General features: G+C 37.9%; 1 protein-coding gene across 1 annotated transcript in view; it reads left to right on the plus strand.

Moving 5' to 3' along the window:
- Positions 1 to 2,707, plus strand: part of LOC122812759 (zinc finger protein 436-like) — an 82,787-nt gene extending 80,080 nt beyond the window's left edge. Inside the window, exon 5 of the mRNA XM_044084833.1 lies at positions 1,037 to 2,707. Coding sequence (XP_043940768.1) covers positions 1,037 to 2,592 — 1,556 coding nt within the window. The 3' untranslated portion in view covers positions 2,593 to 2,707. The remainder of the gene's footprint in view (positions 1 to 1,036) is intronic.
- Positions 2,708 to 27,626: the final 24,919 nt, after the last annotated feature.

Genomic DNA, 27,626 nt, shown 5'->3' on the forward strand with positions numbered 1-27,626 from the left:
AAAGTTTTGAAGTGGCTGCATGATGGTACGGAAGTAATTATGGGTGGGAGTGAGTTCCATAATTTGGCTATGGCGCAAAAGAATAGTGCTTCACCAGCAGAGTTATTGGCTTTAGTGATCTGCAAGTGATTTTTGTTGTTATATCTTAGTGGTCTGGTGGTGCGATAGGGTTGGAGTAGATTCTGGAAGGATGGGACATTTAGTGGATGGTTTACTAGTTTGTGGGCGAGTGAGAGTTGATACCACTGAAGGAGGTGAGGGAGTTCAAGCCAGCCCAGTTCAGCAAGTGAGAGACAGTGGTGACTATGGGAGGATGCCCCTGCGGCGAATTTGGCGATTTTGTTGTCGCAGGTCTCTAGCTTGTTTAGATCACATTGCCTTAGGTTGGTATTCTTATAGTGCTTTTCTTATTCCTTCTTGCTGTGAAGCGACAATGCTAACCGCTGCACCACCTTTAAAAACAGCAGCAAATAAACCCACAATGTTTACAATGTAAATTGTTGGGCCCAAGGCCTCAACAGAGGCCATTTAGGAATCCTGTTCCAACCTCCTTGGATTTGTGTACCTGATCTTGAAAATAAGACTTTTTTAAATTCTTTCAGTGATTTTGTGCTATTTTATGCCACTTGGACGTTTGTTCAGACCCCTGACAAGTGTCATCTGAAAGAATTTACCTTTTTATGTTAGTTTCACATGTATCACTATTTATATTAATTTTATTGTTTATAGTACCCAAGTTGTATTCCTTGAACTGGATACACAATAGAACTCTGTGTCTCATCTTTGAAGACTGTGTATGACCTAGAGAGTCAGTTTGAAGCAGTTCATCCTTTCATTGTATGCCTTTTTTTGGCAATACCAAAAAAAAATTGCTGGATATATTTTGAATTATGTCTAGGTAATGTAGTTCCATAGTAGAGTAACTATGTTAGATGGGTAGAAAAGTACTATATTAAACTGTGTATATGTGTTATGGTTGACTTATCTGAAATATTGATTTAATTCTTATAATAAAAAACTATGAATCTATTTTTAGGTGTCAGAAGCAGAGACTGCCATATGAGTGTCCGTCATCGGGCATCACAATTGACACCCCTGTCATGTCGTCCATCAGTGAACCCCCAGCATGGTGCTTGGTCAGGGAAGGGCTATGGCAAGCTTCATCTCACTCCTGTATCAAAGCTTCATTCAGGAGATACCTGCAGCCAGCGGTCTGAATGTGACAATGAATCGCCTCAGTTACAACATTCAACAAAGAACCTGCAGCAATGTGATCAGATTGGGAATGGGCAGGGCAAGTTTTATGTCAGTCTTTTATCAAGACGTAACTGCAGCAAGACCTTTGAAGGTGACGCAAGTTGTGTTGTTAAGCAAAGTCCAGCACATCAGATATCTAACAAAGAGAAACCATATAAATGTCCTGAATGCAGTAAGTGCTTTTCAAGTAGCAGTAGTCTGCTGCGCCATCAAGTCATACACACAGGAGCAAAACCGTATCAATGTTCTGAGTGCAGTAAGTCTTTTTCACACCGTAGTAGTCTGGTGTACCATCAGGCTATTCACAGTAGCGAGAAACCATATAAATGTGAAGAGTGTGGTAAGTGTTTTATATGTAGCAGCAGTTTGATGCGTCATCAAACCACACACACGGGTGCAAAACCATATAAATGTTCTGAATGCAGTAAGTGTTTTTCTCAGAGAGGTAATATGCTATGCCATCAGGCTAGTCACTCAGGGGAGAAATCATATAGGTGCCCTGAATGCAATAAGGGCTTTTCGTGTAGCAGTACGCTGTTGCGCCATCAAGTCATTCACACAAGGGCAAATCCGTATAAATGTACTGAGTGCAGTAAGTCTTATTCATGTCGTAGTAGTCTGTTGTACCACCAGACTATGCACAGTGGACAGAAACCGTATAAATGTGCAGAGTGTAGTAAGTGTTTTACATGTGTCAGCAGTCTGATGCGCCATCAGACCACTCACACGGGTGCAAAACCATATAAATGTACTGAATGCAGCAAGTGTTTTGCTCGTGAAGATTACCTTAGAGCTCATCATCGAGTTCACGCAAAGGATAAACCAAAAGACTTGGAGAAATTAAAAAAAAAGGATAAACCATATAAATGTCCTGAATGCAGTAAATGTTTTTCTCAGAGAGCTAATATGCTATGCCATCAGGCCAGTCACTCAGAGGAGACGTCATATAGGTGCCCTGAATGCAATAAGCGCTTTTCATGTAGTAGTACTCTGTTTCGCCATCAAGTCATTCACACAAGGGCAAGTCCATATAAGTGTATTGAGTGCAATAAGTCTTATTCATGCCATACTAGTCTGGTATACCATCAGGCTATGCACAGTGGAGAGAAACCGTATAAATGTGCAGAGTGTAGTAAGTGTTTTACATGTGTCCGCAGTCTGATGCGCCATCAGACCACTCACACGGGTGCAAAACCATTTAAATGTACTGAATGTAGTAAGTGTTTTGGGCGTGAAGATCACCTTAGAGTTCATCATCGAGTTCACGCAAAGGATAAACCAAAAGACTTGGAGAAATTGAAAAAGAATGTCTTAGAAGATATGCAGATAATGTAAAGGAAAAGTACAAATTCAACGCTTTATTGATTACCTAAAAATGTTTTATAGATAATTGGGAAATAAAGCAAAAGGAATTGAAACACCCCCAAAAAGGAAGAAATAGATACATTATGGAGAAATATCTATGAAAATTGTGTGGAACATAAAGATGCTAAATGGATAGAAGAAGTGAAAGAGAATATAAGAAGTTCAAATGCACGGGATATGAAATGGGATGAAGTAACAGCCAGGGAGATTGAATCAAAGTTAAGAAAAGCTCGTATTTGGAAAACCCCAGGCCCAGATGCAGTACCTAACTTCTGTCAAAAAGTATTGACATCTGTACATGAGGATTAGCCATGAATAAGAACTGTTTATATGCACACCCTGAACAGACACCAGCTGGTTAACAACTGGAAAAATAACACTCCTCCTTAACACCGAACTTGCAAGCTGTCCTAAAAACTATAGACCAATAACTTGCCTTCTGACGATGTATAAACTATACACTGGAATTGATGCTGACAGAGTTTATAGTCATGTAGAAGACAACTCAATCATTATAGTAGAACAAAAGGGTAACAAAAGAAAGTCATATGGAACAAAGGATCATTTGTTGTTAAAGTCTTAATGCAGAACTGTAAAAAGGGGAAGAATCCAAGTATAGCATGGATAGACTACAGAAAAGCATTTGACAGTTTCCGAAATTCATGGATAAAAGAGGGCATAAAAATATAAGATACACCATACACTGATTAATTACATTATAGCAACCATGAAACAGTGACAAACCACTGCAGTTAAGCCATGAGAAAGGACAAATTATTATTCCAGGGATAAGAAGCAAAATGTTAGAAGTTTGATAAAAGAAATGAACACAGTAATTAAGACTGTTCATAGAAGTACATAGGATATATTACAATGCAGCTAAATTAATAACAGATAAAATCTTACCAAAAAACACATGACAGTAAGGGAAAGGAAGGGAGGAAATCTAATGCCATTACGGAAGTATCGAACAGAAAAACAATAAAGCAATCAAGACAAGAAGTGTCACTGTTAGAAGAGCACAGAAGAGGGAACAGATCAACAAAAATACTCAACGATAGATGTGATAAAAGATGCAAGCAAAATCAGCATAGACCAGGATCTATCATACACTATTGCAAATAATGAATTAAGATATCAGTACAGGCAGACTAAAACTTGAAGGTATGCAGATAAATATAATGGAAAGTACAAAGTAAGCAATTTATTGATGACCCAAAATGATTTATAAAGAACTGGGAAACAAGGCAAAATGAAGAGAAATGCCACCAAAAAAAAAAAAAAAAAGAAATTGACACATTTTTGGAGAAATATCTAGGAAGACCCTGTGTAACATAACAAAGATACTGAATGGATGTAAGTAAAAGAAAGAATAAGAAGTTCAAATGTACAGTATATGAAATGGAATGAAGTAACAGCCAAAGAAGATGATACAAAATTAAGAAAAGTTCCTAAATGGAAAACCCCAGGCCCAGATGCAGTACCTAACTTCTGGCTAAAAGTATTAATAGGTTTTTTCATGAAAATGTAGCCGTGGGTAATAACCATTTGTATGCACACCCCAAACATATGTAAACATGGTTAACAACAGGAAAAGCAATACTTCTCCTTGAGAGTAAACCTGCAAAGTATCCAAAAAAAACTATAGACCAATCACTTGCCTTCCAACGATGTCTAAGCTATACACTGGAATTGACGTCAATAGAGTTTATAGTCATTTAGAAGAAAACACAATCATGGCAATAGAACAAAAAGGGTAAGAAAAGAAAGTCAGATGGAACAAATTATTATTTGTTGTTATAAAGTCATACTGGAGAATTGTAAAAAGGGGAAGAATCTACGTATGGCATGGATAGACTACAAAAAAGCATTTGACAGCACACTACATTCATGAATAAAAGAATGCTTAGAAATGTATGATACACCCTACATTGATCAATTACATTACAGTGACCACGAAACAGTGGCAAACCACTTTGTAGCTAAGCCACGATAGAGGAGAAATTATTATCCCAGGGATAAAAATTCAAAGGGGGATATTCCAGGGTGACTTTTTTTCGTCTTGCCCCCAACACATTAAGTTGTCTACTAAACAATTAAATCGTGGCTACACTTTGGCTCCCAGAAAACAACAAATTGTAAAGACTTTTCATCTTTTAGTGGATGATTTAAAACTGAATAGTTCATCAGCTGAGGAACTGAAAGCACAACTGCAAGTGGTCAAACCTTTTTCAGATGGTTTAAGAATGTCATTTGGACTTGATAAATTGCAAAAACAGCCTTTAAAGCAGGAAAACTGCAGCATCAAAAAACATCAATCTGGACAGGAGTGAGGTATAAATGAACTTGAGCAGGAGGGAGTGCATAAATATTTTGCAGTTGATGAAGGATTAACAATAAAACCTGGACAAATGTGACTAAAACTTAGTAAGGAATATTTTAGAAGATTAAAATTAATACTGAAAACAGCCCTGACATCTGGGAATAAAGTCCAAGCTATAAACCAATTTGCTCTTTCTGTTCTAATTTTCAGTTTTGGGGTGATTGACTGGCCCCAAAAGGTATTGGATCAGTTGGACAGAAAAACAAAAAAAATGTTTCATTCTCACCAAATCATTTATAAAACTCAGTGCATACTAAGATATTATATAGTCCCCATTTGGTAGGAGGTATGGGCCTCCTTGAAACTGATTGCATGTGTAGATCTGCAGTTGTAGGCCTGCATACATATCTGCTGACCTCACAAGATCCAAACAGAGTGAACATTTTAAAACAGGAGGAGAGCACATCTAAGATGACTTCCCTGCTTAATTTAGCATGAGTATATCAGTGTCAAAGGGGAATGGAAATCAAGCCAGAAGGAGCTGAAAATCAGGTAGCAACTGAATGTGCCAAATAACAGAAGAATATAAGGTGAAGGATCTGATGAGATGACAAGAAATGCGGACAGTGCATAAATATGGTTGCAACTACAGAAATCACCTGGAACAACCTCATGTTGATCAGGATCTAATGCAGGAATGGTTAAGAAGAGGTGAATTTAAACCAAAAGATGAACGGTTGATATTGGTTGCCCAGGATAGCAGACTATGTACACACTGGTTTACAAAGTCCATTAAACATGTCAGACAAATGCAAGTTTTGTAAAACAGAATTGGAAATAGTCACATGTCTTGTTGCTGGGTGTGATACACTAATGACAGAAGGCTTGTATTCTGAAAGGCATAATAATGTGACAAGACTTTTGCATTGGGGATTGTGCAAACATTGTAATACTGAAATGGGTGAGAAGCTTTGCGTTTGCAGGCAGAAATGAGGGCAGTGTGGATGAAGGGTACCCAGACAGTTCCAGTAGTAGTAGGTGTAATGGATCTCATAGAAAAATACAGTTATATTTAGATATGTTACCGATACATGTATACATGTATCTCCATAATCACACAAAGCAGTGTAATAGCAGTAGCCCAGGAGAGTGGATTACATACATGTTGGTTTACAAAATCCAGTGGCCACATGGGAGAAACAGACAAATGCAGGTTCTGTATAAAATAAAAAAAAATGAAAACAGATTCACATCTTGTTGCTGGATGTGATACAGACATGGCAGAGGACCTGTACACTGAAATGCACAGTAATGTGGTAAGACTGTTGCTGTAGGGATTGTGAAAGCACTGCAATACTGAAGTAGCTGAGATGCATTGGAAACATGATCCACAAAGCATTATAGAGAATGATGAAGTCCAACAATTCAAAAAGTAGATGTGAGAAAATTAAATATAGTAGTCATGTAGTAGTCCATGAAAAAATGACAAAAGTAGCATTAATCACTGAAATTTCTGCACCCAGTGATTAAAGTGTCTTACACATAGACAGACAGCGGTACGAACTACTGTGGCAGGGCTAGCCATCCGACAGTGAAAACCTTGGCTCTTGATGATTGTCGCTGTGGAAGTGACACCGCGACCCCATGTATAAAATGGGAAAAAAGGGGTTGGGGATAGATGGATGGGCATACAGACAGACAAAAAGTCATAAAATACAAGGATTTGCAGGCAGAAATGAGAGCAGTGTGGAAGAAAGATAACCAGACAGTTACAATAGTAGTAGGTGCAACAGCTTTAATAAAATATAATTTACAGTAATACTTCGATTTGTACCAGTGCATCTAATGCCTCCTGGGCACATTGCAGCTGCCACAAAGAGCATGTTTGCCTAACATCAAAGATTGAAATAAAACTAATTTCATGGACTTTAATCATACCATGACTTAGGAATGGAGTCCATTCCCATCATGGTATTAGAAACCAAAAAGACTTGGAGAAATTAAGCCAGGAAAAACAGTGATTGCTCTAAGGGAAGACCTGTTTGATTTAATAGATATGTAGAGCATATTAAGACATGTGAGGGAAAGGGACTACATGATGTGAATAAGACCCAAAGTAGAAAGACCGATAAAACGAGAAGACAGTATTTAGTACTATTAAGAGGGTTTCATTTGATATAACAATGATAAACAGAACATACTACTGTGCAGCTAAATTGATAACAGATAAAGTACTACCATAAAAATGCAAAGTAACAATGGAGGGAAACAGGTGGAGTGCTACCATGAAAGCATCAAACAGAGAAAGTTCTAAAGTAAATAAGGCAAGAAGTCTCATTGCAGGAAGAATGTAGAAAAGGAAACAGATTATCAAAAACTCCATGAAAGACAAGTGGTAAAAGCAACACACAGCATTAAAAGAGATCAGGATTTATCCAGTAAAATGTCCAATAATAAACTGAAAATATCAACAAAAAAAGAAAAATTTAGATGATATCTGGAAAAATTATAAAGAAAATGTACAAAACCAGGAATGCAGTGAAAACCCAAAAGGTTTTTTTAGAGAATTGGGAACAAAAACAAAACAGAAATAGTAGTAACATCTAAAAAAAGGGTAAATCAGTAAGTTTTGGAGTACATTTATGAAGATCCTTTAAAACATTACAAAGTTTCAGAAAGGATGGAAGAGTTAAAAGAAGTGGTAATGTACTGGATATGAAAGGAATGAAGTAAAAGTTAGAGAAATTGATCCAAAATTAAGGTAGGCTCCTGAGTGGAAAAGCCCAGGTCGAGCTGCAGTACTCAAAGTCTGCTTAAAGCATTAACATCTTTCCACTAGGATTTAACCCTGAGTAAAATGTATTTATGTGCACATCTCAAACAGACACAAATGTAATGAACAACAAGCAAACACGTATTCCTCCATAACAGCAAACCAGCAAGCCATTCTAGGTATGTTAGACCAATATGTTGCCTTCTGTCAGTATGTAAACTGTATACTGGAATTGATGCACACAGAATTTATAGTCACTTAGAAAAAAATTGAATTATGGCAGAAGAACAGAAAGATAATAAAAGAAAACTGTATGGAATAACAGATCATCTGTTTTAAATAAAGCCATAACAGAAAATTGTAAAAAAAAATTGAAGTCTAAGTGTGGCACAGATAAATTCCAAAACAGCATTTGACAGTATTCTTGGATTATGGAATGCTTACAGATATGTAAAGTACATCCTACATTGAAACAATATATGGGAAATATTCTGCAACAGTGGCAGACAAGTTTTCAATTGAGAAAGGGCAAATTATTATTCCTGGGATAAAATTCAAAGGGAGATATTTAGAGTGATTCTTTGGCATGACTGGTGTTTTTCTTTGCCATTAACCCAGTGAGTTATTTATTTAACAGACTTGGCAGTAGTTACAACGTAACTTCCAGAAACCAGCCTCGCTCAGTGATATCTCGTCAACTTTTTATGGATTGTATATAGCTCATCAGGCAGTCACCTGAGAGCACAATTAGAAATGGTTAAAACTTTCTTAGTTGATATAAAAATAACACTTGGCCTTGATAAATGTGCAAAAGCAACAGTTTTATCAGGAAAATATCAGTCTGGAAGAGGAATGTGATATAAAAGAACTTCAATAACTGGAAGTTTATGAATACCTATGAATAGACAACAGGTCAACAATAAAACATGAACAATTAGGAATGTATTATAAAACTAAATCTAATGCTGAATAGTGTCTTGACATCTAAGTAATAAAATTCACACAATAAATCATTTTCCTGTTGCTGTTGTAACTTACAGCTTTGGTGTGATTGACTGCCCCTCAAAAAAGCATTGGATCATTTGGACAAGTAATACGAAAACTGTTTCATACTTTATCAAATAATATATAAAACATTTCAAGACTATATATCCTGCAGCCTGAAGAAGGTATTGGTCTCCTAGAAACTGACTATATGTCCAGGTCTGTAGTCATGGGACTGCATACATAGTTACTGACATTAGAGGTTCCAAACACAGTGAAAGTTCTGAGCCTTCAAGAAGTAGATGTACAATTATATCTTTGCAGATTAGCTGAAGCATTTTGGAAGGAAGACAGCAAGGAAATGAAACAAGAAGTAGGCAAAAAAACAATTTGCAACACAAAACTGCCAAAAAATGCATAAATAAAATAATGTAAAGAAAATAACTAGAAGAAAATAAAAGGAAAATAGAAAGCTCAGATTTATAGAGGCAAGGATTAAAAAACTGCTGCAAGAAGCACGCACTGATTACAATTCTGACAAATGAATGGCAAAGGAGAGATAAATTTAAACCAAAAGATGAAAGATTAATAATGTCAGTTAAGGACCACGTGCTGCATGCATGTCGGTTTACAAAGTGCATAGAAAAATGGGAGATCAGATAAATGTAGGTTCGGTACTGTAGAGTTAGAAACAGTTGCTCATCTTGTGAAATCCATCATGGCCAACAGTTTGTACCCTGAAAGGAACAATAATATGACAAGACTTTTACATTAAGGATTGTGTAAATGCTAGACTATACAAAGTAAACACTAAATTACTAAAAATAAAGAAGTTTTGATCACGTGGTCATCTAGTACTAACAGTCAAGAAAGCAGAAGCAATAAAACAAGGTATTGTAGTCAAAAGAAATAAAGGATAGAGTTAGGTTAATTCTTGAAATAGCTACATCTAATGACTATAGTGGTTAATATACTGAGAGGTATAAAGTCATAAAACACCAAGATATGCCTGCAGAAATTAGAACAATATGGGATAAAGAAGCGCAGGTAGTTGCATTAGTAGTAGGAGCAGTAGGGCTGATTAAAAAACATGTTTCTAACATACTTAAATATACAGAGGTACAGGCAACACCATATGAACTGCAGGAGGAGGGAATCCTTCTTGTTGTTGTAGTGGGAGGTAATGAGTCCTAATGAGTCCTTGAGTGATCCTTTGTCAGTTTTATTGAAACACAAGTTAAAAGTGGAGTCAGGTCATTTACTTCAGATTGTATTGATGTTATTTAAAACATTATAGATTTGTTTGTTACATCCTTTAGTTAATGGCTGATATTCAGAACTTTGTACAGTTATTTCTCATTAGAATCTCTCTAGAGTTAGGAATGTTTGAGTAATTCTGTACAGTTATTGAAATGTGATATTGACTATGTTACTGTTTGCTTGAATATTTTAGAAAACAGTTGCTATTTTACTGACATATTGTTCTTACAGGTGAATGGAATAAAAATGAGCACAGAAGTAGCACTCAGTTACAGCCCTGATTAGGCTTTTTATAGAGCTGTAGCTGGGTCAGTTGCTAACTTGAGCATTCCTCTTAGTTTGCACCTCAGTCAGTAAAAGTTGAGGACAACAAAATGGTCTTGAGCATTGGAAACTGTTTCCTTCAAAGAATTAATATGTTTTTACATAGTGACTCTTTTACAGACTTGCAAAGAGCTTTACTAACTGCTTGGTGTAGATCCTAATGCACACACACACACACTACAATTAATGCAATTAAGTTAAGCAGCTGAAATTGACCTCGTGACTGTTTAAATGACTAACTCTGCTGCTGCCCAGCAAACCTAATCACACAGATACTACTCATTGACCAATAAGCATGCTTCTCTAAGACGTTGATTATTCCACCTAACAACTTGCACCCAGGAAGCCATCCCTTCATCTCAACGTACCAATGGCTCTGATTATTTAAACAGTTCTACTTCTTTTTGTATTTGAATTCTATCCAGTTCTTTTTTAGATGGTAACATCATACTGAAGGTTTTTTTTTCTGTAGAAAGGTTTACTTTGGCTTCTCTACGCTATCCTGAGTCTCAACACTATAAGTACTCCACCCTCCAAGTTCATCTCCCCAGTGTTGAACCTGAAGACTGTTGTTTTCTGTAAGAAATTACTGAAAGTGTGGTTTCTACATGTACAATAGTGGTGATTCCTTTGTAATAGGGGGTTTCAACCTTCTTCATGTTTAAGCAACCACTGAATTGGTATATATATGTTTTGTGGCATGGGGACTTGTCTCTTCACATGAAAGGTGCGAGGGGGGGGGTGCTCCTGCAAAATAAATAGCACTTCATTTTATTTGATGGGTTGAATCATGACCAGTATAATTCGATTAATTGATTCCTCAGGTGGATCAAATGTTGATTCATAGGGAAAGAGTTTGTTACTACTAGTAAGCTTAAAGATGTGGCAAGCAATGCTTATTATCTGCCTTTAAGAAAATATTAAAGGCCAAACAGTTAGGTCCAGCAGGATTACATGTCATGATGAATGACTTTTTTCAAGAATTAAACAATCTTAGTGATTAGGGCTGTCCTTTACATTCTGTCAATGAGGTACAACCAGATGTTGTAAAAGGTAGGAGTTTGGTGTTCAAAGCACTGATTACTGTTACCAAACAGGATAATCCTGTTACCAACATTTTTAGAAGACCATCATGATGAGGCACCTGAAGTCATCAATGAATGTAGATATGTGGCTGAGATGCTAACCATACAGTTTGGACATGCCAATAATTAATGTTTTTCGCAGTCTTCAATCTCTGCGATCTTAGAGGTATAATAGGATAAATCTCAGTTTTTTGTAAATAAGAAAAATTTCAACATTTCAATCTGTACAGAGTGACACTGAAGAAAGCTTTTTTAAGAGAAAAGGTGTCACATATAATGGTACATATAGTATAATTTCCTAGCTAACAGCCCATCATTTTTCTGTGAATCTCCTAACATGTTGCACCAACTGGCTATGTAATCACACTTGTAAAACTGTAATTTATGTTTTGGCTTGTAGCACTTGTAGTGCTGTCTCTATTGTGTATACATTCAGGAAATTACACATCCAGATTTGCATTTTATGCTGTCAATAAGTGAAACAGCCATGTATTAGGTAGTCTTTAAATAACTTCAAGTTTTTATGCGTTAAATATTTTAAGTATTAATTTAGTTTAAGGGGAGGGGGGATTGACAATCTAATGATTACAATATGAAGGACTACAGATGGTAGGTTGTACTGAATGCCCTCATCTTTTCTGAATTCCATGAACCTTAATTTAAGGAGCGTTTTTAAGAAGAGATCAGTTAAGAACTAACATGTTTATTGTTCAGCGTTTTATTGCCATAAATGTCTCTATAGTAAATGCATACATTTCACAGTAATATTTTTTTTCGGGTCTATATTAGATGCACGAAAAGACTTTAGCGCAAATGCTCACATGAGCAAAAATGCCGGGAATTGAAACTGTGATTGTGGGGTCATGTTACAGTGAGGAGTGGGATATTTGCCCTTTCCTCCCTGTAGTGCGACCTCGGACTTAGAATATATAGTTAGCGGGGGGTGTGGGGGATGCACCCCCCTCACAATAGCAACTTCGATTACCAACATTTTCGCTCATGTGAGCGCTCGCGGTAAAGTCTTTTTTATTTTATAATATAGACCATTTTTTTCTGGCTTTTTGTTGGTCATCTGCTTTTTTTTTTTTTTTGCCCTGTATAAGCATGTAGACCATTATGCCACAACTGTTTGATAATTACTCAGTTTCATGTGACAAAATAAATTAATTTTATTTGCATAATTTTGTTGTATGGTTATCAGTGTTTATTAAAATTGTATCCTGTTTGTACCTGGAGGTCCATGGTATGATTTTATTTAATGTCAGTTGTTTTATATTGCTGGCTCGGTTGTGATTATGTACATTTGGTTCTGAATGCACTCTGACTACATAGGTTCATAGGTAAGTACTAGGCTATCTGCCCTAGGGCATTGATAGGCCTAGCCAGAATGTGTTGGCTTTCGCTTCCCTTTTAGACTAGATTCCTGAGCCTCTGTCCAGCAGGACCATAGAAGTGATCCCAGGAGCAAATGTACGATTTCCCATCCACTCATCAAGATTTCTCTTGAAGAGGGTCAGCGAGGGGCTCTGCCTAACATGGACTGGGATTCTATTCCAGAGCGCAGGAAGCCTTTGGGATATGAATCTATCCCTCCAGCATTTCCTATTTATTGTTGTGCTAAGGTTTAAATCCCTGGAGTTAATGGATCTGGTTTTCTTGAGGTGGAGCATGTCCAACAATTCCGGGTTAGACATGGCCTTGTATGTCAGGCAGAGATCACCTCTGAGTAGGCGGTAAGCAACTGAGTAGAGCTGGAGTTTGTTTAGTCGAGCTGCATAGGGCATCTGTTTGAGGCCCACGATCCTCTTGGTGAGGTATTTTGAGGTCTCTCCAGCTGTTGCAGGTGTTGGGTAAGGTAAATCCCAAATGGGGCATTGTACTCAATTATGGGCCTGATGAGAGATGAATAGAGGAGCACAATGACCTCTCTTGATCTAGATGTGAACCCTTTCATGATTAGGTGGGCTATATAGAAGGTTTTTCTAACCACTTTGGCAATGTGATTGTCAAATGAGAGGTTACTATCTACATGGGCCCCCAGATCCCTGATTACTTCTTCCATAATTAGTGGATTGCCTCCTATATGGTAGTTTGTGGGCACTTTGTTTTTCCCAAAGGGGATGACTATGCATTTTTTTGCATTTAGCTTGAGGCCATGGTACTGACACCAGGTATCAGTCTCCGTAAGGCCCTTCTGGAGGATGCTTGTGTCAGCCGGAGAGTCGATTATGGCTCCCAGTTTGCAATCATCAGCCACAGTCCTCCTGTGTTTGCCTGTACCTCAGAGAAGTATATACCGAACAAGAGGGGTCCCAGGACTGATCCCTGTGGGACGCCACTTGTTACTGATTTAGAGTCGGACATCATTAATAGTTTATTTGTTTCAGTCTTGTTTGTTTACTTTCAGAAATACCCTGAACTGATGTGACTTGAACAAAGGACTCCTGTACTATTTAATTTTTCAGATTAAGAGTATTTTCCTCATTGGGTATGCCGTATTTACTTCTAACCTCAGAAATGTGTAAACATTAAAAAGTAACTGATTTGGGCTCATATGTAGTTACTTTTGAAAGCATTTATCAGTACAAAAGCAGTGGCATTCTGGGAAATGTTGCATTAGTTTATTATACCCAGGATGGGGTGGAGGTCTACCAGTAATTTCTATATATAAAGTGAAGTAGGTAACATAGTGAAAGGTACGATGAAATATACTAGAATGAAAAACGGACCAGGAGGAGATGGAAAGAGTAGAGGAAAGGGAATTGTTTAAAAGAAAGTAGAAGTGGATTAATGTACACTTGTTTCTTATTTATAATATTCATGGAGTTAACTGGAAATTGTCAAGACTACTTTTGGGGTGGCAGTTGCAGAAAGAATGAAATAGTCAACCTGGAGTCTCAAAGCAGGTATTTTATGAGGTTTATTACAAGGTGTTCTTTAAGAAGTTTTTTTTCAAGTCCTGAGAAGACTTTAATAGGCAATGGTATCCACATGCAGGGCGTATTTTTGTGAATGCCTTTTTTCCAAAAGACTTCCCAGACCATGGTCTAAGTATTGACATCACCTTAGTTTGGGAATCCTTACATGTGCCTGAGAGGTTCTGGCAGTAAGTAAAAAGTTAAAACAGCAGTGGTGTTTGATCATTTAATGAGTTGAATAATGTAGTTTACTCCATTTTAAACTTTTAGCCAATTGACTTGTCTTAATAACTCACAATGCTGTGTCTCTGTGCTTGCAAAGAGTGCAAAGTGAAAGCTTTATTTTTTCAGTGTGTATAAGATGAGTATTGCTAGATAAATGAAATGAAAGTCATATGTCATACTCCATTTTAGGAATTAGTACATTCCTAGTTATGGCTTGCCATGCCACTGTAGAAAGGAGGAGTGAAATTTTGTATCATAGATTTAATTGATTTTATACCTTACTGGTAGTTATTTCATTGTGATTAGGATCTAGAGTAAAGCCATAGTATATTTGTTGGTCAGCAGTTGGTAGGGGTGTGATGATGTCAGATATTGCCACCTTTTTATAGACACATAAGATGTGGAAGGAGTAAAGACTCTCAAATTGATAAACTGTGTGCAGATTCTAAAATTTATTCTCAGACACAACAGATTATAGATATATTTGCAAAATCTTATACAAAACAGTTTGGCTGCACAAAAGGGGTAATAAGTTGTCCTAGTGACATCCACGTAACCCCAGATCCTGGAATCATATTAGATTATATTGAAAAAGAACTGCACAAACTGGATTCAAACAAAGCACATCTTTTTTTCTATTATTCACTAGGTCATAAAAATAAGGGGAAATTCCTCAAGATTGCAGACATGCGCTTATTAAACCTGTCTTGAAGGGTAAGGGGAGTAGGACAAACCCAGAGCCATACAGACCCTTAAGTCTACTTTCATGTTGTGGAAAAATAATGGAGAAGGTAATGTTGGTAAGTTATTGTCAGAACTGGAGAGGTTGAGACTTGAAACCATATATCAGCATGTGTATGTTGAAAATATATCTATTACCACCTGTAGCATGATGTTCTATAACAATATAATAACAGCTATGAATGAAAAATTGTGCTGTGATGTAATTTATATACATTTAACTTCAGTATTTGACAGGGTCATACACAAAACACTGATCAATAAATTAGTACAACTAGGTATCGATGTGCTCTTGATAAGATGGATAGCTGCATGGCCTGCAAATGGGACATGGCAAGTATCATACAGAAACTGGACAGGCAAAATCATTGGTTATAGTCAGAGTGTCCCACAGGGCTCTGTCCTAGGCCCTTACTTATTTAGATTGTATCTTTCAGACCTAACATTTTCATCTGAGGTATTTTACAGTCTGCATGCAGATGGCCTGAAATTGGGTAAACTGATTACAACTGTTAAAAATAAGGCATGTCTGCAAAATAACTTGACTAAAGTGACCATTTGGGCACAGGAGAATAATATGCCGATAAATACATCAAAAACTAAGCATAAGAGATTTGGGAGACATCACTGAAAGGTGAATATTTAATACAGCACACAATACTGGAAACTGTAGACTCAGTTAAGTTTCTGGATTTATGGGTAGATTTAGCTATGAGTTTTTCTAATCATATCAACCAATTGGTTAATGATAGTTATAGAAATATAGGTTGTATGAAAAGATTTATAAAGTCTAGGAAATCAAAAATAATGAAGTAATTGTAGTTACATTACACCCAAACTTGAGTATGGAATAACAATATGGAAACCCTATAAGAAAACAAGCGTGAGTAATCTGGAAAGAGTACAGTGGAAATATACCAAGGGCATCCATGGATGTGAAAACGTAAGTTATTATGAAAGACTAAAATATCTGAACTCGTGCAGTGTCTCTTACAGATATCTAAGAGTAGATCTTATTCAGGTATATAGGGCATTTAAGGACAACTACCTCTGGGAATGTTTGGGGTTAACAAAAAGTACTAGAGAATCATCAGATAACCTATGTAGAAGGTTCTATAGGAATGAGAAGTGCACTAATTGGTTCTCTGACAGAGTAGCTGATGCATGGAACAGACTATCAAGTTACATTAAAGCAATGACTAGTTTAGATATTTTTAAGAACAGCCTGGACACTTAATATGGGAACAAGTATTTTGGTATATTTGCAAGCTAGAAGGACATTATGAAATATTTGTATATATGTATCTGTGCCAGGGAGAATAGGGCAGTATATGTTTAACATATGCCAGCATAGTTGGCTGGAATTTTGTAAATTTCTGTAATTTGCCTATCACACTGACTTGTACAGATGCTCATGTTAAAAATGTATCAACAGTGTTGTTATAACTGATTAAATGTTGATGTTGAAGCAAAGAATTCTATAATTTTCAAATACTGCAACAGATCTTAGAAAAGCTGTGGGTCTGTACTTTACCAGAGTCATGTGATCAAATGTGATGTCATTCTATAACCAGCACTGATGGGATGGAACTCACAGATCAGCTTGTTTTGTTTTCTTTGGAACATGATCTAAAAATGTATGACAGTTATCACAGTAAGTTCAGTTGTAATAAGTAAGACGTTGGAATCTCATCACTTTGCCTTGTGGAAGTAAGCATTTCAGCATCCATCTTGCCTTGCTGTATTAAGTTAGCTAGGGACAGTTATTCTTTAGACAGTCAAAAAAGACAGTGAGATTAGCTAAGTAGTACTTTTCTGCATCTGTCCAACTGTATCCGCCACATAACACAAGCACTCGGGTCACTCCACAGCAAGTACAAATATGACACAGTCATTGTCCATGCTGGTGTGAACGACCTGAGACGTACCTCCCTGGACTTCATGAAAAGAGACATAGAGGAGCTCTCTGATTATGTAGCCCAGGCAGGTATGACCCTGACCGTGAGCAGTATCCTTCTTTCACCAAGAATGATGCCACAACATAGAGACAAGATGATCAGCTTCAACAATTGGCTTAATGTCTGGTGTCATTCAAAGGGGATCCAGTGTCTGTCTGCCTGGGATGACATGCTTGACAAGCCACGCTGCTTCGCAAGGGACGGCTTGCACCTGTCACCCCTGGGATTCCGGATATTGGCTAAGGCTCTTGCCACCCCCATAGTGCCTTTTTTAGGCAAGGCTCAAATTCTAAACCTACCACCCTAGAAAACAAAAATGGGATGAAACTAAGGGTAATGCTGCTCAATGCCAGAAGTCTAAATCTCAAAATGCACGCACTCGAGGCCCTTCTCAGTATGGAGAACATCGATGTCTGTGCTGTGACTGAAACCTGGTTCAAAGCTCCTGAGAGCACCCCGGCACTATCAGGTTTTACCTCATATCATGCGTTCTGGCCCCAAAACCCGGACCACACCACAAAAGGAGGGGGTGTATCCATATTCATCAAGGATACCCACACCTCCAGGTTGGTGGCAATGCACGAAGCATCGGAAACCATCCAGGTGCAATTAACCATAGGCAAAACTGCTCTACAATTTGTAGCATGCTACAGGCCACCCTCTCAAACTCAGGAACCCCACACAGCCTTCCTGAAGACACTGGAGGGTATAAATGTATCTCCAAACACCATTATATTGGGTGACTTCAACTACCTGAATATAGACTGGGAACATTACTCAATCCCCAACTTTCTAGCCCAAAGGTTCCTGGAGTTCATAAATTCAAATGCCATGGAACAACTAGTCACCGTTCCCACAAGAGGAGAAAATATACTAGATCTCATCATCACAAACATGGGGACAAAATGCTCCACACCGGAAGTATATCCCTCATTGGTGAGATCAGATCACAAACTTATCTCACTGGAAATCCACATCCCGCCCCCACCCCAAACAAAAAAGACCACAGTGAAGAACTTCTCTAAAGCAAACTTCACACTACTCAAGACTGGTGTGGTATCCTTCAAGGCCCCCGAGCCAATGGAAACCACAATCCAAGCTGCAGAAGCCCTTACAAATGCCTTCTACGAACACCTCCAGGACTGCATGGATCAGGCAATCCCTAATAAAACCAAGACTCTTTCCACCAGGGGCAAGCATCCAGTCTGGTGGACCCCGGCCATAAACAAACTTTACAATAAGAGGAGAAAGCTGTTACATGATAGAGCAAAATCCATAAAAGAGAAGACACCCTTGATCATTATTAGTAAAAAAATATGAGCACTCATAAAATCATCCAAGGCCAACTTTGAGAGAAAAATTGCAATAGATTCAAAAGACAATCATAAGGTCTTCTTCAGCTATGTTAGAAACCTGGGTGGGAACTCCCAGATATGCGCAGAATTAGTCCAAAATGATACAAAAATCACTGAACCCACAGACATTGCCAACATACTGGCAGACAGGTTCAGTGCAAACTTCACCTCCCTCTCCCCCCCAAAAGGAGATAACTATCCCAGCGGAGTGTAGCCTCCCAGACATCTCAGGTGAAAGCTGCTCTCTCTAAAGCTAAAAACACAGCATCAATGGGACCAGATGGTGTCCCCGGCTGTGTGCTACACGAACTCAATGAGGAACTAAACCCGCATATAAGGCAGCTGTTTAATCTTGGCCTTACCACAGGATACGTGCCCAAGGAGTGGCGTACGGCAACTGTGGTCCCACTCCACAAGGGCGGTGCCTCTACGGACCCTGGTAATTACCGCCCCATAAGCTCAACAAGCCTGGTCTGCAAAGCTATGGAGAGGATCATAATGGAACCCATAAACAAAGACATAGGGGACTTGCAGACATTGGACCTGACCCAGTTTGGCTTTGTCAAGGGCAGATCATGCCTTTTGAACTTGGTCGACTTCTTCGAAACAGTCACCAAGGCCATTGATGATGGAAAGGCAGTCCATACAGCCTACCTTGACCTTGCAAAAGCTTTCGACACAATACCCCACTCGGGTATTATAGAGAAACTTACCAGCTTAAATGTAAACCCATATGTCACAAGATGGGTTGCAAACTGACTAAAGGACAGAACCCACAGGGTTAGAGTTGCTGGCGCCATGTCAGACTCCAAGCCGGTCACAAGTGGTGTCCCACAGGGCTCAGTCCTTGGCCCCGTGTTGTTCGGCATCTACTTCTCAGAAGTACAGGCAAACATAGGAGGACTATGGCTGACAAAGTTTGCAGATGACTGCAAACTGGGCGCCATAGTGGAAAGTACATCGGACACAGATATCCTTCAGAGGGGTCTCACGGAAACTGAAAACTGGTGCCAGAGCCATGGCCTGAAGTTAAATGCCAAAAAATGTATAGTTATACCCTTCGGGAAAAACAAGGTAACCCCAAGCTACCATATAGGTGGCAATCCATTAAGCACATAAGAGGTTATCAGGGACCTGGGGACCCAGGTTGACAGTGGCCTTTCTTTTGACACTCACATTGCTAAAGTGGTTAGAAAGACCTTCTACATTGCCCACCTGATCATGAAGGGATTCACATCCAGATCAAGTGAGGTCATTGTTCCCCTGTACTCTTCACTTATCAGACCAATGATCGAGTACAATGCCCCATTCGGGATGTACCTCACCCGACATGTGCAGCAATTGGAGAGACCCCAAAAGTTCCTCACCAAAAGGATAAAGGGACTCCAAAATCTGTCATATGCTGCCAGACTGAAGAAACTCCAGCTCTATTCAGTCGCATACCACCTGCTCAGAGGTGACCTGTGCCTGACATACAAGGCCATGTCCAACCCGGAATTAATGGACATGCTCCACCTCAAAAAATCCAAATCTACCAGATCCACTAGAGCAAGCGACTTAAACCTTAGCACGGATATAAATAGGACATTCTGGAGGGATAGATTTGTCACCCAGAGACTCCCTATGCTGTGGAATAAAATCCCGGTCCATGTGAGGCAGAGCACCTCGCTGGCTGTGTTCAAGAGAAATCTTGACCGGTGGATGGGAGATCGTAGGTTTACCCTGGGAATCATCTCTGTGTCACTGCTGGACAGAGGCACAACAAACTAATGGGCACAGTATTTTTTAACATAAGGGGTGGCGTAAGCCACAAAACTTTGGGCTAGGCTTATAAATGCCTTAGGGCAGATAGCCTAGTATAAACCTATGAACCTATGAACCTATGTATTATTTGTACTTCTCCTGTGGCTGAAACTCTGATGTTTATTGCACTTAAACATTTAATATCCTTATTTTTTCTATTTTATTGTTTATTATCAAATATTTTTTGCATTTTATTGTGGCTGGTATTTTAGAGATTTCTTTTAACATCTTGAGAGTATTTGTGCTTATTCTAGTGATGCCTTGGCCACTCTGAAAAGCCAAGCTGCTTGGGTTACCCTCTACCATTATGTTTTAATTGATTTTACTCGGTATAATTGGATACCTTGAAAGAGTTTGACAGTGACTGGCTGGTGGCAGCATTGTTACCTTATTTTCTGGGCATAAAGGGGCACAGCTAGTAAATCTGTGCCAGCCTTTCCCTGGAATGTGTATGTTTGTGAAAATCAAATACCCAGGTGGGGGTGTGTCAGTCACTTGGAACTGCTCTTGGGGGAAGTTGTGCTTAATGCAGACAGCTGGATTTGAAATTACTTTGTAAATCCATCACTGTTTTAGTGACTGTCTCTCACTGGAGTTAGTGATGAGGATTGAGGCTTCTTGATTACTGGCCCAGGTAAAGAGGTTCAGTCACAAGGGGTTGCTATAGAAGCCTTTCATATTGAGAGACCGTAGTTCGTTAAGAGCTTGTTGAGAACTGAAACCCATGATTCCTAAGTCTAAGCTAATTATTTAAAAGTTTATTACTTTTGACCTAGGTGGTTAGTTTGTTGAAGTTTTCTTGCTTAGTTAATGGGAGTTGATTGAAGAATTTTTTCTGTGTGTAGCATGAGAATACCATTTGCATAAATCACAAGCATAACAAAAGCAAGTTCATAAGACAGATCACTGAGGAAAAGTGATAAAAGGCGGGCCCGTAGAAAAGAACCTTGGGAAATGTCACAGGTTAGTGTACCATTGTTTGAAATATCAGTATGAGGAAGAACTTGGAATGTTGTATTGGTTAGGTAGTCATTTAGCCATGGAATAATGTTTTCACTGAAGTTAATTTTTAACATTTTTAAAGAGTAATTTGTCTTACAATCTTGAAGGCTTCAGTCATATCAATGAATACGCCCACAGTTATTTTTCAGACTTATCACAACCTTTCCAAGGTATTCCTACTTTCATTTCAAGCAGAGTTATACTTGTATTACACAAAATCTGTTTAACAGAGTAAGGTAGTTAGAAGCATTTCTAGAAGTATTCTGCATGGCTGACATGTTGTTATTCATTCAAAATACAAATCTGGCATGCTGTTTCATGTAATCTTTGGATGGTATCACTCAAAACAGAACAATCGGTTATAGGATATGATACACTCTAGCAGTTAAAACAAAAAAATATATATTATATACATATAAACTACACATATGTATATACACATATATAGATAAATACAACAAAAAAAGCAGCAATCTACCACATTCTTATATATATAAACATGCTGTGCCATGATCCAACAGACATTGTTAAAGCGTTTTGTTTTTCAACGAACCAGCTAGGCCATAATAGGTACAATTTGAATTTTTTCTTTGAATCTGATTGCTGCTAGTGTCCATTTGTTTGACAAAACTACTTTGGAAACACCAAATGTGAAAGAAGAGTAGACTCAGCTACCACAGCAGTAAAATCAGTTTCTTTAATATCAGAAGACAAAAAGAAAGATACAGGGTAGGCACTTTCACATGAATCTTAAGGGGCTTCATCAGACCATATTAACAACTAAAAAGAAGCAATGTATACAGTTTCAAATTTTAGTGGGCTAAATCCCGTGACCTTAAAATTGGTCTTAAGGGACCATCTCATTTAAACCTAATCTTTTATCTGCCTGAAGTTCGAAGAGCCATTTAATTTCAAGGCATTTGGTATGTGTTTTCACATCTCTACCCTTAATATTAACCTGATACATATGTAAAACCTGAAACTCAATGTTATTAAATCGGATATTCTTATAAAGTGCATTCCCGGAATCACACCTTCAAATATCATAAAGGTGCTCCCTAATGTGATGTCTTAGTGTACGATTTGTCTTACCAACATGAACATTTTTATAGATTTTACAGACAGCTAAATATACAAGATTGACACTACCACAGTCTACATAAAAGTTAAGTTTATATATCCAGTTTGTAAATGGATGTGTGAATATAGTTTCACTTTTTATATGTCAACACATACTGCAGGATCTGCATGGAAATGGTCCTACCTTTTTGGTGTTAGGTGGATCCTTACTGAGAGATTTATAACTAAGCCTCCTTTTCAGAGAAGCAAGGAGCAGTACCTAAAAGGTCCTTATGTCTCTCATCAGTCATCACTATGGAACAATTCTTTTTGACAATATTACAAATAAGGTGTACATCATTAGAATAAGTAACACACATCCTAGGTTCATTTGATATCCTAGTCCTAGAGCCAACAATACTTCTGTTATTAGAAAAAATATGGTTTAACATAAAAATGTTTACATATTTTGCAAACAATTAAATAAACAAAATTGGCACTACCACAGTCTGTGTGAAAGTTAAATTGATATATTCGATTCATAAATGGATATGTGAATATAGGTTCACTTTTGATATGTCCACACATACTGCAGGATCTGCACTGTCTATGTACTTCATTGAAGTAATTGCGCCCTCAGTTTGTACATTAAAATGTGGTCAAGGGCAATTCTATAAGGTAGCTAGGTTAAACGATAATGGTGACATTATGCTAGAAGCTTTTAAAGATTTAAATTATGATTTGATGTATAGAGGCTATACAGAAAGTGATATTGATAGAGCTTGTGATTAGGTTTTAACTTGTAGAAAAGATTCAGCCTTATTTTTCTAATAATGGCAGTACTTGTAGACTGGACAGCAAAGCAATGCAGCGCCCATTCTCAGGTTGCACACCATAGTAGCTCTCACTGCTTTGTGTTATTTCCCTCCCTGCCTTTCCTCTGTATGTCCCACAGTAATCTGCACCTTTCCTGGTGGAACTGACAGACTACAGAACCATTTACATGTTAATAACTGATGCTATCATATGGTAACACATTTTTTTATTTATACTACATGTACACCAATGCACTCAGTCTATATTATCTCAGTTTATACACAACAGCTTCACTGTGTCACTTACATCATGTCCAGGTGAGTTGTTCCCTTCACTCAAAAGTGCTTGGAGCATAACCATGAAATTAAAAAAGAGATCAGCATTTGCAAGTACCTGTTTCTCTGCTGAGTCTTTTTAAAATGACTATTTAACATATAGAGGTCACACAGAATGGTGTGTAACAAATGTGGCACCAGGTACGTGCTATCAAACAGTGGATGTTGAGTAATGCAAGCTGGTACAGAATCTGTGTCATTTATGAAGCCCGGCAATACCGTTTCAGTGCTGTGCTCCTTGACACATGACACTAGCAAGTGCAGAATGTCAAGTCACCATTACATTTGTGTCTCTGCTCCTCATCATCCTCACTGCCTCTTCTATTACTATTCTTGTGGCACATTTTTTTGGATTTTGACCTACAACCTTGTGGCACATTTTGACGGATGTTGACTTTCAGTATACATACAGGCTTGAAACTGTGTAGCAAAATGAAACATGACTTCCCCTAAGAGTCTATGCTCATAATACAGTGCCAGTCAGTGTAACAAAAACAAATGTGTCTTGTAAACTTGCAAAACAGTCATGCTGTGCACCCAGCTAGCCATACCTTCACTGAAAGCATCTGTTTCACTGATGAATACAGAACTTACTATTGCTGTACCAATTGCACCATTACAGTTCAGTGAAAGCAAAGATTGGCACTAAAATGTATCATGTCAGTATTAGTTGTACTTTGTCATAATGTTTAAGGTGTTTACCTTATAGACACAAGGTACAGGGTTTGATTTTCACATTTAAAGGAAAATTGGATAGGCTTAAAATGACCTGCAAGGTAGCTTGCCTAGTACTTGTCTATGAACCTATAAAGCAGACAGTCCAATGGAGCCTACAAAAGTACATCTGTACTACCAGCCTCATCTTATCAGATTTTACTCTGTGTTCTGTTGACGTATATAACTGTACACATTTCAAATGTATTACAATATTTATGATGAATACACATATCATTTTGACATGATATTATCCAACATATACACGCATTGTGTCACACAAACACCTAAATGCAATACATTTGCTCAATAGTGAATGCACTCACAGCTTAAAAGAAATGTTGTATCAACAACAGTGACAATGATATACATTGCAATGGTGTTACTGCACAGTGCAATGGCACAGTGCATCTTTTCATACACAAAGCAAGTTCTGTAAAATGAACCACGTAAATTACCTTATATTGTAAACATGAAAGGGTCCAACTGATGGAGCTGGCCTGCAATTCAAAACACAATGGCAGTGAATGTGTGTGTGTGTTTACTGTTATCTGTTTGTGTGACTATATACACTGTGGCATAGTGACTGTATGGCACTGAGTGTGTTAGTGTGTTTACTGTTACCTGTTTGTGTGACTATATACACTGTGGCATAGTGACTGTATGGCACTGAGTGTGTGTGTGTGTGTGTGTTTACTGTTACCTGTTTGCATGACTATATACACTGTGGCATAGTGACTGTAGAGCAGTGACAGTACAGTCTTTACTGTGGGGTTGTGTCTGTGACAGTTGCCTTTAACTAAGGTTGTATGACAAAAAAAGAAGTACAAAGCAGGTAGGATAACCAAAAAGAGCAAGACTGTTGCAACCAATGAGGGAGATTGAATCTTGGGGCATATAATGGCCAGTGCCTATTCAACAAATTAGACTCCTGAATCCTGACTCTGGAGAGAATTATGTAGAAGAGTCTTTGGCAAGCTAAGACAGAAGAAAGAATACACTTTAGAAGGTGTCTCTGGAGGTTGAACCAGGAAAAGAGCTTTTTCAGAAACTAGTGGCATTTACCCCAATCTATGCAATAAAGCTCATTCAGTATACTGGTGACTATAAGTACAATTTTGCTTAGAAAAAGTCTGTCTATAGCTGTGAAATGAATTCTGGAAAAATGGTTGAATGCTTGTAAAGAAATTAGACTTTTTTTTCAGGAAAGCACTGGGGGTTTTTTTGTTTTTTTTAATAAACTTTATTTAAAAATTGAGGAAGCTGTTTTTGTTGAGTGTATTACTACAAACACTACTGAATGCTACAGTGTATAAATGTGTATATTGTATGTGTGGGTGTACCACTGCACACATATATTTTATATATACATTACATATTGTGTCTGTGCATGTAGAGTCTCGATGGATGTAGCAGAAGTACAATTGTCTCTCTTTAAATATGTGGGTGGGTAGATGTTTATTATAAAAACTTTCCTTTTTTTAATTTTTTGTTCACATATTTCTCTAGGTCCATTAGAGAAACAGAGCATGTCTGGTGCTTAGAGTACATACCCTTCTTGTGTGCAGCTTTACACTGCTTCTCAAAACTTTGGCACATGGCAGCACACTGTTTTTAATGTTATGCACTTTCTCTTTTCTATGTCTTCTGTTTAGTAAGACCCAGAAGAGAAAACAAGGTTTTCAGTTTCATTGATGTAACTGCCCTCTGATACAATGAATTTCTCACTGTATATGTATACTGAAGCCTGAAGCAGAAGGTAACTAAAAATGAAAAAATAAATGTCTCTGTGCTTCAACTGCCTGACTTTCTAACTTCCTACACTGTGGGTCAGAGAGCAGTAATGTACTTGACACACAGTTGCTTAGGTATTACGTATTCTGTGCTTCCAGTATGTCTAATCAACATTCTGCAGTATTCCTGTACTCGTGCAGGTACAGACACACACCTACCAGTGTTCTGAAAGGGGAAAACACATCAGTGATGGCAATGACAAACTGAGACAAACAATGAAATTGATGCTAGTACCACACACATTGTATGCAGCAACCCCTGTGACCTGCTGAAATAGCAGCTAATGTTGGTGTCACATATGGTACGAATGCACCAATCAGCATGAAAAAAAACTGCCAACCAGTGTGTACCTGGGTATGTGAAATAGTTGACCTTAGTTTCTACAACCTAGAATAATTATTAAAAGGCAGAATTGCAGACATCAAACTTAAAGGGAAGTGGTTGCTTCAATATCTTTTAAGTTCTTAAGTACTTACTAAGCTTTTGATCTGTGACAATTTTAAGAAGCCTAGCCTTACATTCCCATGGTGGTTTTAACCGTTATGCTTTGTGAATGAATAACTCAGAGAATGGACAAACAAGGACATGTTAGGACAGCTACGTTTCCCCTACCCATGAAGGATGGGGACTAAACCAGTGGTGAAATTGCAGGTGCCCATTCATTCACATAACCTTAATTTCCTGGGTTCTACTTGTTAGCTACTTGGGTGACCATTCCCTGACCTCATGCGGGGCATTTTATATAAGCTAGACTTTCTGTTCTTTCAAACAATGTATTGCACTATATATAAGTGATATTCACTGTCAAAGAAAAAATCCTCCACTCTTCAATAAGTGCAGTAAAATCTTTTATATTTCCCTGAGCTACTCCAAAACCAGTCAGATGAGGCCTCAGTTTAATATCTTATCTGAAGGATGGAAAGAAACATTGAGGAGTTTTACTTCTGATGTAGTGACAAGTCAACAAATAAGTATTTTGGGACATTATTGCACTTAGCATACTAAGGTTTACCACATCACCAAAAGTAAAAAAACAACTAGATTGAAAACATTTCAGAGTGTGGCAGTAAAAGCACATGAGCTAAAGCAACCAAATACACTGTTGCCTAGCTTCGAATGGCTATACCTCAGTCCTACATTGAGATTTCATTATAAAACATTTAAGTGCTAACAAAAAAAATATTCAGTCTCGAAACAGACTTAAGACTGCAGTTCTAACCTCCAATGTAGCACACCTCTGAATTTCAAACCACAGCTTTAGCTGCCAAAATGCATAGCATTGTAGCCATGACATGCTGCAATGTTACAACCAAAATAGTGTGTGTGTGTCCATGAGTGAGTGTGTGTATATATGCATATATATATATATATATATATATATATATATATATATATTTATGTGTATATGGGTTCTAGCTGTTTTACTGAAATTGTTTAATCGAACTCCAAATAAGAGTCCAGTTTGCCAAAACAACAATATTCCGAACACTAACTTTGCCGAACTACAAAACAACAAAAACACACCCAGTAAAAAA

This window comes from Protopterus annectens, chromosome 10.part0, assembly GCF_019279795.1.
Source record: "Protopterus annectens isolate FY-2018-M chromosome 10.part0, PAN1.0, whole genome shotgun sequence".
Lineage (NCBI taxonomy): Eukaryota > Metazoa > Chordata > Ceratodontiformes > Protopteridae > Protopterus > Protopterus annectens.